The following is a 20,122-nucleotide window of genomic DNA, read 5'->3' on the forward strand; positions in this document are numbered from 1 at the left end:
AATGTGTTTGTGTATATTTTGTAGCCTGTGTGTGTGTTACCTGGTGTTTGGGAGTAGTCTGAGGGCTGGGCTAAGGGGAAGTCCTTCCTGTGCTTCTCCAGGCGCCTCCGTCTATGTAGCTCATCTTGCTGGGCAGATTGAGTCCCGGCTTCCAGCTGATGCTCACGCAACAACTTCCTACAGAGAGAGAGAGAGAGAGAGAGAGAGAGAGCGAGAGAGAGATAGGAGACAGAGAGATCAGAATGGGCCTAGGGCATCCCTGCTCATGATGTGTAGACAGACTGGAGCGTGCCAGATCACATGGGAGACCGTGTTTGAGACTGTGTGTGTGTGTGTGTGTGTGTGTGTGTGTGTGTGTGTGTGTGTGTGTGTGTGTGTACAGTGTGTTTAGTCTTTAATACAGTAATAAAAGAGGGCTGTAATCCCACACAGGGCAGTACTGCTGACAGGCGGCCTGCCAGGCAATGAGTAACAAGGGTTTGCAGACTGAAGGCTCACACACACACACACACACACACACACACACACACACACACCAGAGCGCCTGGGGCTTAAGCGCCAAACCGCAAGTTCTGTGCAAGGTTGCCACAGGGGGAACTGGAGTGTTAGGTTGTCAGAGTGAGGATGATGAGGTAGCCACTGAGGTTTAAGCTTAAGGTTGAGTGAGGGTTTAAGTTTAATGGAGAGGGGACCAGAATCAGGGAATAAGACCTACACATTTATTGTGGTTATGTGGACAGGGTATTAGGATTAGGATAGAGAGGCCTGGGGGCAGTTTAGTTACTGTGGCCGAGTTTGATAAAGAGGGATTAGGTATTAGGGGAATTTTAGGCCATGACTATTGCGGGGGGTCCTCCACCTCCAACTCTCCAAGTAGGGCCAAGAGTTATCCATTGTTTTGAGTTACATCACCACTTACTCTTGTTTATGCAATTTGGGTTTATTTGGGTTTTAATCAAATGTCTTTGTGGTGAGGACATCTTATTAAAACCTTGCACAGCGAATATTTCCAACTGCTATCTGGAGGTGGACATTTTTATCCAAATACATGTTGTCATTCTTTTCAAGAATTAACATGGTTTCTTATTGAACATTATTAAAATCATGGCCAAAGGGTAATGCATAACTCCACCCACTTGACCTTTAAATGAAGGACAGGTTTGCTTTGTCAACATCTCAAAAGTGTATGCTGACAGTACTGCATACGATCTCCAAATAGCTTTACTTTAATAAGTGCACAAAGTAGTGATACCGTATACGGACAGGCTAAAAGAGAGTTTGGGGAATGAGGAGGAGAGGTGGCGTAGTCCTGTACAAACCTGATGTTTCTCCTCATGTGGGCGGGCTTGGAGCGGCTCTTCTTGGCTCCGCTGAGGGCCAGCGAGGGCCTGTGGCTGGCGTGCCGGGCGGCGGTGCCGGAGGCCGGCTGCAAGGGGGCCTCGCCTGAGGGTGAGGTAGACGGGGGCATGCACTGCCATCCCGACGAGTCGCCGCCCTGAGCTTCATTCTCCGAGCTGAACGCAGCACTCTTCTGCTGGTCTGGAGGGAGTAGGAGAGAAACAGAATGAGAAAGAAAAGGAGAGAGAGAGAGAGAGAGAGAGAGAGAGAAAAAAAAAAAGAGAGAGAGTGGGAGTTAGAGAGAAGGGGCAGGAAAAAAAGGAAACTTTGGTAAATTCTCACATCAAGAGAGATTGTTTAATATGAGATTTGGTAACTTCCAACAAATACATGACATATAACATTCATAAGCATCTGTACAAGACGTACTGACACCACAGAACCCATCATTTCCCTTTTCATAAAGAAGAGGAGGCCCAGACCGCCATAAATACCCCAGTGTGTGGTATATGTTTGCACACAACGCACTGACAGTGTCCTTGTGCTCGGTGCCTATGAGGAAGCCCTAGCTCTGGCTGGGGGAGAAGTAGCACTGGTGCTGTTTGTTCTGGATGACAGCACAGTGACAGGATCAGGCCAAGATGCACTGAACTAAATCGCAGTTATGCAAGCGCTCATAAATATCTGCTGCTTGCTTATGAAACTGGCCGGAACACAGTTTGCAGAGTGAGATCGCCCTGGCCCCCCCAAAACACACACACTGCCAAGGTTGGTCTGGATACAAACTTTACTTCAGTCTGAATCTGGACACACACACGTACAGTCAAGTACGTTTTATTTTTCACTGCTTACTTACCTGTGGGAACCCTAACCATATACAGTCATTCCATAAAAAGGTTTCTCAGAAAACACCACACACACACACACACACACACACACACACACACACACAGCTGGAAAAAGCAGGTAAAACTGGCCAGTAGCACTCTGTTGCTCAGACACATGAACGCCCAGTCGGTCACGACAGGAGGACAAATAATTTATATAACAGAGCACGATAAAGCACGGGGGCTGATAACACTGCAAGGCTAAAAACAAATTACATAAAACGACTCTCTTAAGAAATCTGCTACACAGTTCAATAATTATGATGGAATGTTTGTGTGTCCACACACATGTTCACGTTGATTTTAGAAATGTGGTGTCTGTGTAGGTTCCAGCAGGCCAATGCTACAAAGAGGATTCACGTGAAACATCTGCCTTCTGACCCTAAAATCAGTCACACTTCCTGGCCAGAGAAGCACACATCCTGTGCTACAGTATGTCAAAACACCAAAGGAGATAAGACCAGAGAGATCAGGAGTACAAGATAACAGACTATGAACGGGATTTTGTCAGTTAAATATTCATAGAGGGACAGATTGTAACCGATCATTTGTGATGTTTTTTGACCCCTCTTAGTCAGTGTTGCAGACAAACACACACACACACACACACACACACAACCATATCTCACACCCACCATCTTGAAGAACAGTTACATAACGATTCCTAAAATGCACCATAGTTCAGCACACACACACACACACACACACACAGCAGACACTAAGGATTGGGTTAAAGTATACCCCCTCCTCTTTCTGCTTCCTCTCGTTCCTCCTCTCCTCCTCTCCCCCTCTCCTTTTCCAGAAATATCTCTTGGCCAAACCTAACGGTGCTGTGACCCTTATGCAACCAGCAAATCGATCTGTAAACGAGCACACACTTAGACACACACACAGACCCCAGAGGTCCTCTTCAGCCTCGCCTCTCTTCTCTCATATCTCCATCACCTTATCACATCATTCGACCCTTCCCCTATCCTATCCTTCTCTTTTTTTCTCCTCTCTTTCTTGCTGACCACTTTCACTGTCATCTCATCTCCACTCTTTCATTCACTGTCCTCTCCTCTCTTTCTTGCTGACCACATTCACTGTCATCTCCTCTCTCTCTTGCTGACCACATTCACTGTCCTCTCCTCTCTCTCTTGCTGACCACATTCACTGCCACCAGTTGAATGGGTCGTTGAGCTCCTCCACATGAAAAAGGCACAGATCATGATTGGCCAGTTGAAATCACTGACCCATAGCACCCAAGGTCCGGACTCGTCTGGACTAATGATGACGCACCAGCTTTGAGTACCCACAGCGGTGCTGGCGGATGAAGGCATTGATCTTTTCCAGTGAAGACGGATTAGCTGTGTTTGATGGGTTGGTTTACTCGCTATTTCTGTCTCTCCGTCATACACACACACACACACACACACACACACACACACACACACCTTCAAGAGAAAGTCCTCATCGTTCTAACAGAGGGGGACAAGTGATGGCCAGGTTATGCAATGGAGCTTTACATAACGAACAGAGAGCTCTATTCACCTCCACTGCAGGACCCAGGAAACCAAAACCACACACACACACACAGACACACACACACACACAACTCATGAAACCAAACTCCCTAACCTCTGCATACATGCACCACCGAGACCAGAGACTACAAAGCTGTGTGCACTTCAAACACAAGCATGGCGTGCCTGAATGCCCACTGAAACATGGACGCACAGTACACGCACAATGGGCCCAGAATAAAGAGGAAATGCCCAGCTCTGACCACTTCAAAACCATTAGGGTTGAGAAGCATAAACACACATACACACAAACATAAACACACACAGACACACACACACACACACACACTCGAGGCCACATTCTCTCCTTTCTTCCCCCTCCTGGGCTTTGGCTGCAGCAGGACTGCCGTGGCAACGATATTCAAACAAATGCATGGCAGCCTTCCAATTAGAATCAGAGCGAGATGAAAGGGGGAGGTGACGGGCGCGTGACGCCACGGTGATGGGGGAGAACATGACCGTTACATAACGCCCGAAGCACAACAAGGATTTGGGTGAGACACCCCTCCCCCCAAAAAATATGTCCAAAACACACAGACACACACATGTGTAAGCACAAAAATATGTATACACATAGAACGAGAGGGGGAAAGAGAGAGAGAGACATACACAAGAACTATACAAAAACAAGGTGAAGGGGAGTGACAGTTAGCTGAAAGATAGCTGAACAGGATGTTCAGTACAAAGAGAAGTTGTCCACAGGGGGGCGGATTAGAAAGAAAGATCAGATTTGTTCTTAGAAAGAACGAGACAAATCTCTCTCTCTCTTTCTTCTTTCTCTCCCTCACTCTGTTCCTTTATCAAACCTTCCGTAGTGTTAGTCAGGGAAGGAAGCCGAGAGAACAGCAGTGTTCCTGCCAGTGAGCTAGTTTTGGGTGGTGTTACTGTCCATCATTACGCAAATGCGCACACACACACAAACACACCTATATACACACACTCACACAGAAACAAATTCATACCTTACGGGCACTCATTCCCCGTAAAAACACACTCATTCATGATTCCACCCGTGTTGCAATACCAATCCACTGTTACAAAAGACTGAATGGGAGAAAAAACTATTAGATTTAAAAACACATGCTTTTGAAAACATAACATTACGTAAGCTGGCTCCTTATCGGTAATGGGGAACACAGATAGAGAGAAAAGAGTGAAAGTGTGTGTGTGGGGGGGGGGGGAAACTGTGTTCAACTGCGTGTGTGTGTGTGAAAAGAGGGGGGGGAGTGGGGGAATCTAGACTGGGAGATGAGGGGAGGGTTTTGTTGGGTTGGGGGCGCATTGAGAAGCCAAGGGGTTATGTAACATTGGTGCAACTCACTGTTTATATAACAGTACTTTACGGCAATACCAGCGTCATGGCCTGCCGGTGATAAACAAGCAGGCCATCAGGGGGAGTGTGTGTGTGTTTGTGTGTGTGTTTTACTGGTACCTGCCAGACCCCCCCCCCCTCCCCCATCTCCCAATATGCACACAAGCCCATAAAGAAGAATGGTGAGAACAGGAGAGATGGAAAAACACTAGACAGAGCAACCTCTATCCCACTTGGCACCTTACCAGTCAAGCAAACACACACACACACACACACACACACACACACACACACACACACACACACACACACACACACAAACAACTTATAAAAGCGGATGGCCTTTGCAACATGTACCTGGTATGACTAAGCAGTGATGCCAACTTGGGCAAGACACCTAATACAGCTACTCGTATGAGCTTCAAATACGTTGAGGAAAATGGTTATATGTTTGATAAAATCCCAGAGGGATATAGAGCACATCTAGACCAACAAATCAAAACAACTTCCTACCTTTAACTCACACTTTGAACCCCCAGTGCGTTAAATACTCGGACTCATTCTGTTGCAATGTAACCCCTTCTCTCTTTGGGCCCGTCCACATGAAAACGGTTAGGTTTCGTTCACACAACAACAGCGTTTTCAAGGCCCGAAAACGGATTCCAGAGTGGAGACTTTTGAAAACACAATCCTATACGTCACCATGTGTACAGGCGAAAACAGGCCTTTGAAAACATTGACGGCATGGCTCCAACTTTATCCAATCACGTTTCGTTATCTGCTCCACCTTCCAAAGCCTCTACCATCGAATAGAAAATCTATTTCTGATTGACAGACACATCATGGTGTTATCAGTGTTCTATGTACTTCTACGAGGAGGACATACTCTATCGGAAACATCTGGGTTTGTGATGCTAAATGTCAGCACCCTTAAGCATTGTAAGTTTACTTCACTGGGGAAATTCTGTTTGCCCAAACCACGTGTTGCTGATGTTGAGAAATAAACTATTTATAGGCTTCATCTCCTCTCGAAGTATCATTGCTTTAATAATAATCTTGTTAAGTTTAAGTTGTAGGCTATGTCTTGCAGCATAGGTTATTCAAGACATTTTCAGTCTTTCGCGTGGGGGCTAAACCTTTGCTAAACGCAAAGGAAAATCATAATTTTCATAACACTACGATGTCATGTGAACGGGGTCTGTATCTCTCCCTTTCTCTCTGTGTGTGGGCATGTTTGTATAAGTAGGCCTTATGTCAGCTGCACATTCTAAATTGTTTTAAGAGATTCACCGAAAATCCTAACAACTTGGACAGAGGCCATATTCTACACACTCACTAGGATGTTAAGTAGCCCCCAAGCAGCTCAAACCTTGTAAAGTTAAACATCACACACTAGACTGGTATGTGTTTAGAGGTTTCCCTTGAGAATGTCAGTAACTGGGTGGCATGAAGTATCCAATATCACACACACCCACGCTGAAGCAGAGAGAAATAGCCATCGGAAGAAAACTGGGGCTGACCTGAGGGTTCAGACGCATGTAAAATCGCGAGAAGGCAGACATGGCAGCCTGGCTCTATTTAGAGGACCGCCAGAAAGGCAGGGCAAGAGGATCACTCCACTCCCTCACCCATTTGACCCACTATTTTTCAGTTGTAATTTTTCTTTTCCCCTCTCCCTCTCTATCTCTTTCTTTCTCTCTTTCTCTCTCTCTCCCTCCCTCCCTCTCTCTCTCTCTCTCTCTCTCTCTCTCTCTTGCTGCAAAGCTCCTGGTCCATCTCTCTCCCGATCTAACACTGGGTTAGAAACTCTGTGTGAGCTACTGACCCACAGATGGGAGAAACAGTGATGTGGAACAAAAACTGGCACCAGTGGCATAGTCTGAGGGAGAGGGGAGCGAGAGAGCTGAGGCACACACACTAAGTAGATTACAGATTACACTCAATCCAGCTGGTGTATGTTTGTAACCACAGTAAGCGGAGCTCAGTCACTGGCAGGAGGGCAGGGCAGGGAGCAGTGGCAGCATAGCTCACGGCCAGCTGTATTTGCACATATTCGTGTTTGCAGGCATGCACGCACGCAAACAATTTTTCCAATTCCATAACTCCTCGCAATATTTCAGGAAATGGTCCCCTGGCTTAGCTACACAACAACCGATAAGCCTGGTCATTAGTCTATGAACATTGTCTGATACTTAACACACACACTTGATAGCTCTGTGCCCTGTGCAAAAACACATACGCTTACCCCAGCTGCTTACATCAACCATTTGGCTCTGGGTGACTCAGTGGTGACGACAACTGATGACGTCATCCACTGCAGCACGCTTTTCCTGCCTCGGAGGAAGAGACCAGCTGTTCTGCGCCGTAATTTTCCCGCTCCGAGATGACATGGCTGCATGAAAAGGTCCGAATCTGGTTGGCTGCGGCGCTGATTCGGCACAACTGGGTGGCGAAGCCAGCTGCTGTCAGCACGCATAGCTCAGCAGGGTGGTGAAAAGAGCACGAGTGGACAGCCTCCACATGTGCTGCGTTAGAGAGCAGAAGGTGGTCTATGCTGTTTTTTTTTTTTTCAATGAGAGCCAGGCTGAATGGAGATAAAAAGTAGACATTCAGAGACGCAATTCAGCTTCACACACTGGACACAATAGGCTACAATAATGTTTTTTTCTCTCTCTCTCTCTCTCTGACACACACAAACATCCTCTTTTCTTCTTTAAATACCATGGTTTTTAACTGCCCATTCAGGTATGTCTCTTCAAATCCTTTACCCAGAAGCAGTGTCTGGAGCTTGGGCTTAATCGTCCTCTGCCTGGCTCCTGACCCTCTGTCTGTAGAGCCTATCTTTGGCCACCCAGCTGCAGCACCAGCCTTCAACCCTACCTGCCTCTCTTGCTTTTATAACCAGCTTAATTTATGCTGGCTCAACACCATCGACTCACAAAGCAGCTATGCATCAAACATCCCTCCGGGGGTGTATGGGTGTATGAGTGTGTGTGTGTGTGTGTGTGTGTGTGTGTGTGTGTGAAGGAGGCTTAGTTAAAGGAGGGGATCGGGGTCAGAGGAATACTTATATGCCTGAGGAGATCGTGTTGTGCTGTACATGTGAAAGTTAAATGTGTAGATGTCTGAACGCTGAGCTGGCAGTTTCTGCTTTAAAATCGGCTTTGGGCCCAGACCCAAATCACTTGTGGAGTAAAAAGGCTCCTGATTACAATGGTTAACTGCCTGAATTCTTTTTAAGCTTCTCATCGTTTAGGAGTGGCCGGTATCTGGTGGAGAGGGTGAACTTAGCCTGACTTCCTTTTATATCTAAAGACATCCGTCTTAGCATCTGGAGTCATATACAACTACAAGAAAACATATCGAGAGAAATGATAAATACAAATGTTAGGTGTTGAAGTAATGACTTGTGTCCTCTACCCACCTAGGTCATTGATTTTCTTTTACAAAATATCAAGAGACACTCATGTAATGATGAATTAGCTTCGCACAGCAGAGGTAATTCTGCATCATTACATAAACATGGTGGTCTGCGTAGGTCAAGTGGTGCAACGGAGCAGAGAGACTACTTCACAAGGTCAGGCCAACCTTCGTTCTCTGACGCGAGTCGGCTAATTCAATACATGCTCCTCACAGAAAGTTCGGACGACCAATTCCCTGCCCATTGTTCACTTCTACGGTAGCGAAAGAAAAGCGAACAAGAGCCATTGTGTTATATAAGGCGCATTCACAAGTTCTAAAACATGGCATGAAAGCACCTCGGTTCATGGGAAACCAGACATCCAGTCGAGGTTCAGAATTGACTTAACAATCACGTAAGGCACCAGGTTAAAAAGGAAAGGAAATATCTTACCAAGCTAACACAAGTATTTACAGAGCTAATAAATATCCAAATGTGCAAGAACATTGACACAATGATGTATTTGTACAACTGTTGAACAAGAACACCATTCCCGTATCGTGCCGCGATCAATATTAGACAATAAGGCCTATTGTAAAAGTGTGACCACATTACACGATAGTTTTGACTGGCAATGTATCTGTAAGATTACCAACACAAATAAAATCGCAATGGATTTGGTGAAATTGGAGCAAACTGAAGGTTGTTTTTTTAGTTTTGATCATTTATCTTCCATGGAGTAATCAGCCTACAAGCCCCAAGGACAAACAATTTAGTTAGTTAGCTATGTGTGTAAATAGAGTTCAGGACAGTGCCCAGAATGACACACAGTACAATACCCCACAATGTCTGAGGAAGAGAGACTCAGAAAGCTCATCTCACAATTGGGTTACTTTATAACCACATTAGCACCCTCGGCATAAGTTACTTTTCAAAGTGGACTCAGTTAAAAATATGCTCACACCCTCAAGATAAGGACAGGGGAACAGTTCAAATCAGAAAAGAAAAGGGAGTGTGCGAAGAGGTACTGCCAACGGGAGAGGTCCACCTCTTAATCCCACCCTCTCTCGCTCAATGACACCTCAACGGGATGACCTACTTTATGCCATTACCAATTTTGTTCCCCCATCCGACACACACACACACACACACACACACACACACACACACACTGCCACCAGCACACTGAGGCTGGGTCGGAGACGGAGGGACGCTTACGTAACTGAGCCTCTGGCTGTTACACAACCCGCATGTTCAGAGGTACGGCACGTCCAGTCAGTGTGTGCTCTCGCACAAACACACATTCTCTCCCTCTCTCTCACACACACACACACACACACACACACAGGCAGGGCTCTCACCAATATGAACATGCGCTGAGATACACAACCCAACATAGCCACGTCTCTGACTCACTTAGTATCGTATGCCACCCTCACTGAACAGGGAACGCTCAGTTTCTCTGTGATAGAGCGAGAGGAGGAGGGATGGAGAGAGGGACAGAGAGATAGAGAGAGAGAAAGAGAGTGACAGAGTGACTGCTCGTTCAACATGTTCTGTCAGGATGTGGGGAAACAATGCGATCTACTATTGAAAAGAAAAACACATGGGAGAGAGCGAGAGTGAGTGTATGTGTTTATGTGCCTTTGGGAATTCAAACTGGCAATTTGCACCTGAATCCTGTTGCATTCCTCTACTCAGCAACGCATTCTGCACAAAAAGGGCGGACACACACACACACACACAAAAACACACACACATACAAAAAACACACACACACTAAAACAGCAAATTAACAGACCCTTAAAAACAGACAAAAGCCTAGAACACCAAATAAACACCCACAGATCTAGTAAGCCTGAAACCCAAACACGGCATTTGGGGCGCCCGGCACAGCCACTGACATCAGGTTAAAAGCCACAAACACGAGCACCGGGGGGGTTCGTTTCCCAGCTGCTCCACGCAGCGCCCCTGTTATTATAGAGCAGCACCGAGCCGGAGTGCTGCGGCGTTTACGAAACGCTGCTGCTCCACTGCTGTGCCGCTGCACTCTGGGAGCGATTACTAGGCCAGTGTGTCACAGACTGCAGAGGGAGCCAGCCAGAGCGAGAAAGAGCGAGAGAGGGGGGGGGGGGGGGGAGAGAGAGAAAGAAAGAGAGAGAGGGAGAGAGAGATTAGAGAGGGTGGCTGGACGGCTGCGTTCTGTAACACCTTCAGAGCGAGGAAAGCAGGAGAACGCGCTGTCCGCTTGTGTAACCTGCATCTGCCACTGTCACACCGCTCGCCTGGCAGCAGGAACACTCTTGAACCACTTGCACAGAAAAGTGGCACACGCCTCCACATGCACACACAGACACACACAGACACACACACACACTGTGCAAATGTCACCCTTTACCTAACACTTTTAGCTAACATCTAGGACAGCCAGAGGGGTCATCGTCTCAACACAAAATCAGATCCAGCTGAGACTATTATGCCTCTACATCCACCTTGGGATGAACTTGGTCTGGCATCAAGAAAAAGTGAAGCACCATTATCTAACCGAGGATGAACCTGATGCAAGAGTACATGTAGCGATCAGAAGAACTGTTCAAATATCTTAAAAACATTTCATATCTTTACAGCTGAATGCCATTTGTTCATTTCTTCATTTTATATATTTTTTTCATTTGGTTTGTCTACTGATGTACAGTTGTAATGTAAGAACATGCAGTACCTTTAAACAGGTGTCTGGCAACAAATCTCCTTTTTTGTAAAGATATCGCCAGTTTAAATCATGTACGAATTAACCGATACAATCCTTGAGACCCCGAAGAGCGCAGATTCACAGCTATCAGTGCAAAGCAGACCAGGTCATAAACGGGTGGAAGTGAACAAACGGCCTTTCACAAGCGCCATACAGCTCCTCATCCTTACAAAAGGAGCAGAAATGACCCCAATAAACCACGGCAGACCATTAGACACTGACTCATGACCACATCAGCATGTGCACCAGCTCAGGCATGAGAAACCCTACCCATCTGACCACTTTCACACCTTTCCAACAGCTGGTAAGACCCAGCGGTGCAGGGCAGAGCAGACGTCCCATGAGCCAGGGTGTGACTCAGGCGACGGGCATGCTGGCGCTTGGCACCATTCTGGGTCTGACCCTCCGTCACCTGAGTTGGGTGGGCACAAACGGCCGGGCAAGGCAGCGATGTCTACAACAGCAGCCAGACGCCCCCGACAGAGTGGACACAGGAATGAGACGAGTGTGTGTTTAATCAGGGTGGATACGCTGGTTTATGGAAGCACATGGTCTTAATATTTGTGCATCTGTTTTTTGCAGATGCCCAGTGCACCACAGAGGAGAGATATGTAATCCACTTTAATCTACGGTAGTCAAGAACTGCTGCAAGGACCTGGCTCATCAATGAAGACATGAATGAGAAAAAAAAATGACAGGACAAAAAGAAAGAGTAAGAACTGACAAAAAGAAAAAACGAACAAAAAGAGAGAATGATCAAGACAGCAGACAGAAACACAAGAACAAACACACAGAAAGACAGGATGCAATGCAAGTAGAAATGAAGATGCCGGTAAACCAGATATAACTGAATTGTACCTCTCAAGTCACACAGAAAAGGAGCATACCTCGCAGAACAATGTTCTGTAACAGTTCCTAATATCTTTACACTTAAATGCCATGCAGAAATGACGAAAAAGCTTTAGGCAGGTACACCTTAATAGGCTGTCAGTCAACTCCCTCAAACGGTCAGTGATCGTCTTACAGCTTACATATGAAAGGGAACAAACAAGACAAACTTCTCTGTGCATTTTTCCCTGTTCTTTCTTCATTCTCCTCTCTGGTCAGCCTGATGCCGTGGCTACAGCACACTGGCAGAGGGGCAAAGGGGTTGCCATGGCAATGTGGTGGTGGTAGCGGTAGGAAGAGGTCACGTACCTGTAAGCGCGTCCGGCTCGTCCAGCAGCAGCATGTCTGACTCGAGTTTAGCGGTCGGAGAAGTCGTAATTTGGCGCGTCACTCCGAAAGCCCTGCTGCTCAACTAGATGACTTTTTCTCCTTTCTACCCTCCTCTCTCACTGTCCTTTTTTTTTTGTCTGAGATGCTTTGTCTCCGGAGGAGGCTCTCTTTATGCCAGCGACTGGACCTCACACCAGCTGGATGAGAGTCTCAAACGGCACTCTAAGACAACTCTTTCTCCTCTTCTTCTCCTCCTCTCCTAAACGCTTTCCTTTACTCTGTTCCTTTTGTTGCTGTTACAGTTACACAACTAGTTTCCGTCACGCTCACTCACTCACTCACTCCCTATCTGCTGTGTTTGTGTGGCTGTCTGAGCTCGTGGTGTGCTGTGGCGTGGGGTGTGTGTGTCTGTGTGTCTGTGCGCGCGTGTAAGAAGGAAAGTCGGTGTTGTGTGCTCATTGGCTAGCTCATCTGTTCTGCGATAATTCAGGCTGGAGTAGTGGAAACCAGGAAACTGGACTAAAGCTCCTTACGTAACCTCACACGCTGGGGCCGGGGCCCTGTGAGGGGGGCCAACGAGGGCCAACGCAGACCCAGGCACTCCACTCCGCGGCCCTTTCGTAACAAAGAGGGGGGGCGGTCGGGGCTGGGTGAAGTATGTCAGTGACACAAACAGGCCGGCTGCAGAGGTATGTCGACCACCTGATTTTTTGAGGCATCTCAGGCAAGCCTCACATGATCTCTCAATAACTCCTGACTGACCCAGCATTGTTTAGATTGGTTGTACACTGTTGCTTCAGCTTCTAAGCTTCACTATGAAGAAATCATGTATTGTACTGATATATTGATGTGGTGTTGTCTTATAAAGACTTTTTATATATAAAGAATATTTTCATATGGTCACTTCTTATTTAATGATGATGAGATCATGATACAAATTCATTTCCTTTGGTTTTTAAGACTGGCTCAGTAGGATTACTGCTGTAACTCTCTGAAGACGCATGGCTATTAGCGGCTGTATCAAGGCATGACTATCTAAATGCGTTGAAAAAAATCTATTTCTGTATGGCAAACAATAAACACTAAATCTCTATATGAGACACTGACACTTTGCAGAATGGCTAAATGTAACAAGTCAGGAATTCCTCTCTCTGTCTTCCTCCAAGTTACTGTCTCGTACCCACAGACGCATCCCCACATACTACAACTACAATAAAGACCCCACCTTCCCCATTCGCCCCCTCAACTCTCCTTGTGTACCCCAAGAGGACTGTTCTCTGTCCCATAGGGGTCCCCCCCCCCGTCACATAATAGAATAATCCCTCCTCTCTGCCATTTCCCCTCATACCACAAGGAGAGCCCTTAACCCCTCCCCAAACAAGCAAAGGCATTTTCCTCCCCAGCACCCCTCTCGCCACACGCCACCCTCCCATCCCCCAACCTAAGCATCTGACCCAGATCTTAGGCCATCTCAAATACCTCTCCTTGCACAGAGAGAGAGAGAGAGAGAGAGAGAGAGGAGAGAGAGGGTAAAGTGCATAGCTGCACACACACTACAGTCACTCAGATGTATCCTTCCCTGAACCACAGGCTGCCATCCAACTTCAGCAAAAACAACAATAACAACAAAAAAATGATCAGGACTCATCCAAGTGCACAAACACACTGAGTAAAAAGCTCAAATACACATTCATTCAAACAGCTAGCTGAGTGCTGGTGCCTCTTATACAAGACTGCACATAGAAACACACAAAAAAAGAACATAGAGGCACACACATGTAAAGACACACTTGTGCAAAGATGAGTAGACACGATTACATTAAAACACACAGCACATACTCACCCATAGTCCTGGGATAGGGCAGGACACACGCCTACATAGAGAACAGAGTTTGTCTGCCACACAGACAGGAAACAGGAGAGCACCTACACATTTCCACAGACAGACACAGACACACACACACACACACACACAAACACACAAACACACAAACACTTCCGGTAACTTGCTCTAGCAGAGGAGTGTGTGAGTATGTAAGAGGTAGGCAGAGCCCCGAGGCCGGTCGGACACTTACAAAACAATGTGTCGCTGGAAAAAGCGACAACCTTGTCTGCCCGTCGCACGCCCCCTTGCTCCCCTCGCGCACACCCCACCAGCACGACCAGCGTGACACACACACTCGCAAACTCCACCCTGGCCCCGACTACCTCACCAAGCCCCTCCCCCTGCAACAAGGCTGCCTTAGGTAACCGGGGTAAGAGAGTTCATGGGGGTAAAGAGAAGAGACATGGAGGGAGGGGGGAGGGGGGGGCTATAGGGTAACAAAACATCCGGTTCAAACAGCCATGTGATATCAGTTACACAGAGAGGGAGAGAGAGATGAGATAGAGACCTCTAATGGCATAAAGAGGGGGCAGTGAGTGAGAAAGAGAGAGAGAGATAGATCGATAGAGAGAGAGAGAGGCTGTGTCAAACCAGCATTTTGAAGTATGTGGGGGAGGGGAGGAAGGAGAGAGCAAGACAGAAAGAGGGAGAGGTGGATACAAAAAAATGAAGAGAAATGCTGTAAGAGGACATAAATCACACAAACTTTACAGGCAGCTCCCCAAGGCAGGAGAAGAAAATCAAACAAAGCCTCTCCAAAGAAAACACACACACACTCAGAAACAAAAACCTTCATACATTTATACATGCAGTCTCCTCCCCATCTTTCTTCCCCTCTCTTGCACTGTCCCGGCTATGTTCTCCTTTACATAATTGTCTTTGCGTCTGTGAACAGAGGGGGCGATGGTAGGCCACCAAAAGAAATTAGAGGCCGATTACGTCAACAAAGACACATGGAACCTATGGGTGGGCAAAAACAAAGGCAGGGGAGTGACGACAGCAGGCTGCACTGGCACTTTGCCTCTGTCCTACTCTGAATGCCCACGTATGGGTATGAAAACACACACACCATATAGATTCAGATATACATTCGCTATACATACAGAGACCTTATACTCCTAATAACTCGCATTGATAGTGTGGGTTTTCAGTTTGGCATGGTGTAAAGGTGTGTGTGTGTGTGTGTGTGTGTGTGTGTGTGTGTGTGTGTGTGTGTGTGTGTGCGCGCAAGGAGGATATTCTTGTATGCTCCATCTCCCTCAAGTATTAGTAACTGTCAGTGGATGACAAATGGATGCTCTTGTACCTTGGGACTCTGACGCACTTTCCCTCTTCCCTCTCGCTACCACTACCCACTGCTGTCTGTACCTCACCACCTTACCACAGGGGTGCCCCAAGGCTCGGTGATGGGACCACTTCTCTTTGCCATTTACACCACTTCGCTGGGCCCTATCATCCGCTCGCATGGTTTTTCCTATCATTGCTATGCCGATGATACTCAACTGTTTCTGTCTTTCCCTCCTGAGGACACCACTGTCTCGGCGCGGATCTCGGACTGTCTTGCTGATATATCCACATGGATGAAAAACCACCACCTTCAGCTGAACCTGGCCAAAACGGAACTGATGGTCTTTCCAGCCAAACAGGCCATCCACCACAACATCAGCATCAATATTGACTCCTTGTCTCTTGTTCCATCCAAAACAGCAAGAAACCTTGGGGTCATTATTGATGACCAACTGACTTTCACGGACCACATTGCCTCTGTCTCTAGGTCCTGCCGCTTTGCGCTATTCAACATCCGCAAAATCAGGCCGTACCTAACCCAGTATGCCACCCAGCTGCTGGTGCAAACCTTGGTGAATTCACGCCTTGATTACTGCAACGCCCTCCTAACGGGCCTGCCGGCTTGCGTGGTGAAACCACTACAAATGATCCAGAACGCGGCGGCGCGTCTGGTGTTCAACCAACCGAAGAGGGCACACGTCACCCCGCTACTCATTGAGCTCCACTGGCTGCCGGTAGCTGCTCGCATTAAGTTCAAGTCACTTATGCTTGCCTACAGAGTGCTCGATGGTTCTGCTCCCACCTACCTAAATGCTCTTGTAAGGGCAAATGTTACACCCAGGATGCTGCGCTCTTCTAGTGAGCGTCGTTTGGCACTGCCGTCTGTGCAAGTACGGCAGTCCAGACTATTCTCATTTGTAGTTCCACGTTGGTGGAATGAACTACCCAGCACTACCAGAGCAGGGGCGTCCCTCTCTACCTTTAAGAAGCTTTTAAAGACCCAACTCTTCAGAGAGCACTTCCCGTCCTAACTGGCACTTCGACTAGTGCGTAACTTGCAATTACAGCAGTTACACTTCTGCACTCTTTCTTTCTTTTTATTTCATTTTGTTATATTTCTAATGTAAAGTAGTATTTATTTATTGTTACACCAGGTTCTATTGCTCGTAGCTTGAATATTCTCTCCCTTGTACGTCGCTTTGGACAAAAGCGTCTGCTAAATGACTAAATGTAAATGTAAATGTACTTTCTCTCTCCCGTGTCTCTCTGACGATCAGAAAATTATCAGAAAAGACTCCTCCTTGCCTCCAATCAAAGCGAAGGTCTGATCACACACAATCACCCCGTGCATATACAGTACATGTAGCCTATGTTCCCTCATGTATAAGACAATTTCTGTGTCTGTGTGTGTGTGTGTGTGTGTGTGTGTGAATATGAGTATATGTGTTGTCGTATATTATGCGTCTGTTACCAACTCAAGATGCAATCTGACTGCCAAATGTCCTAATGTTAGCCGAAGTGAAAAAGAGCCGCATTTTTACATTGAGCTAAATATCAATTTCTATTGCACATATTAAAAAAACAACAATGGCAGGTAGTTTGTTCCCTTTAAGATGTGCCAACAGAATCTTTCATTTGATATAAATCTACATCAGCTCTTGCCTTGAGCCAAAACCTGATGCAGAAACTGAAGTGAGACTGAGTCAGAGCACCTGCAGAGAGGGAAGACCTTCAGTCAGTGGGCATCAAGGGAAAGAATTATGCTCACTGCCGACTGGCGGATAACTGGCAAACCACATGTTGCCAGAGAGAAAAATCAAGAAAACATTCTGAAAACTGCTCCAGGTACAGTGTTTCCCCTAGGTTTACAGCTTTTGGGGGGGGGGGGGAGGCACGGTGCGCGGCACAGCCACCGACACAAACGCTTAAAGGTAGAGATGCTCCGATCAGGTTTTTTGGTGCCGATCACCGATGACTGAAATCAGTATCTGCCGATCCGATAATACCGATCACCGATCACGGTGTCGATTGAAGCTTTCTATTTATTGTGTAGCATTATTTATGAAGTTAATTATTCTTAACAACATAGGTATTGTATTTTAAGCATTTAAATTACGAGACGAGAGAGTATCATGAATTGACAACCATCTGTTTTATTGCAGGGAACGTGCAACATTCCAGTGTAGAAGCTCTCTCGCTTACTATAAAATGTGTAAATAATAATAAATATTAAAATAATAATAAAAATATATCTTTAAATGAAAATCACAACAATAGAATCACATGTGCAACATTCCACTATCTAGAGGCTCTCAAGAGAACTTGGAGCTTATACAGTAGCTTTCCTGTGGAAAAATAATAATACAAACTTAACTGCAACATAAACAGGCTATAGGCAAATATCCAATATGAGGATAGCAACGACATCACGTACACAAGACTTCACAACCTCTCCCTCACTATATTACTTTTTTTGCTCAAGCAATATCCCACCTGATACAATGCCAACGTGACCGTTTCAGAGTACTTTGTGACTTTTCGAAAAGTGGAGTCTGTTTATCTGACTGATGTTTTTAAAGTATTTACCTTGTGCTAGCTCTGTGCCTTTAGCAGACCTGCCAACCTTGAAGAAAGTTTTTGAGTACCAGGGGAGTTTCAGTTTGGCAGGGGCTTTGCATACAGTCAATTCCCCACTCACCGCCATATCATCCAGTTATTCAACATTATAAATCAGCGGCGAAATAAACAATACAATCATATTTTCTTGACAAGAATTCCATAAATGAAAAGAGATCTTTACATTGTGCATCATTTAGCACTTCTAAAGAATATATATATATATTATATATATATAAATGCCTATCTCACAGTATATATATATATATATATTTTAAAGCTCCAATAAAGTATCCATCTATCTACTTCCAGTGGCACTTGCTCTTGACTGCTTTGCCTCATAGCTTGGCGACTTGGCCTTTTTGAGCAGAGCATCACTGAAGCCTTCCATGTGACAGACAGTCCACCTTTCTTGTCACCAAAGCGCTTATCATGTCAGTGCTCAGGGTTGCTCTGTATTGGGTCTTGTTTTTGGTAACGAGACTGAAAATCGTCATGATTATTTTATACCTGCCAGGCTGGTCGGTTGACTGGCTGCAATAGTAGGAATTATTTGCTACGTTAGCAGTCTGTAGTCAAACACCTTTGCAATGGTCACTTTGCCCCCAACAGAGCGATTCAAAGTTAGAACAGTCTCCGTGGCGTTTGAGTTAACGTTACTGCAGCTAAATTAGCCTACTCCATCAGTTTTTCACACCGTAGCCGTCTCGTAACCAGGCGAATCACATCAGATGCTAGCTACTACGGCTAACTTTTTATACAAATTTATCTGAAGGATATACCCCTTGAAATGCATCATCTCGTTAAGTTACCGAACACATGTTTTAACGTTTTATATGCTAACATTAGGGTCACATTTACTGTATGTGCTTGATTATTACTCCCCCACTTCCCATTGTACCTCAGCAATGCATTACGCCTCGGTGGATAATAAAGTAGCACTAGTATCAGTATTGCGGGTCAGGGAGGATAGTGCTACTTTATTATCCACCGAGGCGTAATGCATTGCTGAGGTACAATACAACTTACAGTAACTTACAGAACCACAGGCACAAGGTCGTAGCATCTTGTCCAATCTGAGGGATGTAGTTTAAATAAATGTACAGTATAGGTTTGTATTGATTGATTTTTTTTTTTGCGTAGTTTCAGCTGGCATTTCGTACCTGCGTATTTTGACTAGGAATTGCGTGGTTGGTACACAAAATGCGTGCAGGTTGGCAGGTCTGCTTTAGGAAACTCCTGGGCTATGTTAGCAAAGTGTGTGGAGAATGGCACTCCAAGTTTGAGGATTTAAAATGCGACAGTGACAACTGGCATATTACGCAGGGGGGGTTTCCCATTTCGCTCCACATCGCGCACCTCGCCATAACCCTGGTTTGTGTAAGTTACCGTTTGGAAACTTCCGTCTATAATAAAAATCTTTTCACGTCAGATTTGCTCATTGCTTACACTTTCAAAAACCGGTTTTGTAAAATGGTCTGATGCAAATACATTAAACAGTGATAGATTAAAGTGTGGCTTGTTAATGTCATCCCTTTCCTAACAACATCGATTTAGATAGATAGATAGATACACTTGTATTAATCCTGTTAGGGAAATTCACGTGTAATAGCAACAAGGTAATAGGAAGAATTTTGTATTATTTTTGTTTTAAGCTGGAGAGCTGCTATAACACACTCGCTGCGCCATGGCAACCATTCCATTTATTAAATAATGCCGGTCGTGTGCGTTGTTCTGGCTGGTCTAAAATATTACGTCCAACTGGCTAAGTAAGACCACGAAAAACTATCCACATGTAGTTAGAGCAGCACACTATCCCAATACAAACAACTAAGAACAGTAGAAAAATGTAAGTCACGAAAAAG

General features: G+C 45.8%; 1 protein-coding gene across 2 annotated transcripts in view; it reads right to left on the reverse strand.

Moving 5' to 3' along the window:
- The window catches only part of LOC105898919 (helicase ARIP4-like), a 41,499-nt gene that overhangs the window by 12,043 nt on the left and 9,334 nt on the right, over positions 1-20,122 (reverse strand). The window contains exons 1-3 of one of the 2 annotated variants that reach the window (XM_012826028.3): positions 12,449-12,986; positions 1,320-1,539; positions 41-177 (exon numbers count right to left, since the gene is read on the reverse strand). In XM_012826028.3, coding sequence (XP_012681482.2) covers positions 41-177; positions 1,320-1,539; positions 12,449-12,482 — 391 coding nt within the window. In that variant the 5' untranslated portion in view covers positions 12,483-12,986. Of the gene's footprint in view, positions 1-40; positions 178-1,319; positions 1,540-12,448; positions 12,987-20,122 lie in introns of those variants that run through there. The other variant, XM_031566273.2, reaches the window with a different exon arrangement.

This window comes from Clupea harengus, chromosome 4 (assembly GCF_900700415.2).
Source record: "Clupea harengus chromosome 4, Ch_v2.0.2, whole genome shotgun sequence".
Classification (NCBI taxonomy): Eukaryota; Metazoa; Chordata; class Actinopteri; order Clupeiformes; family Clupeidae; genus Clupea; species Clupea harengus.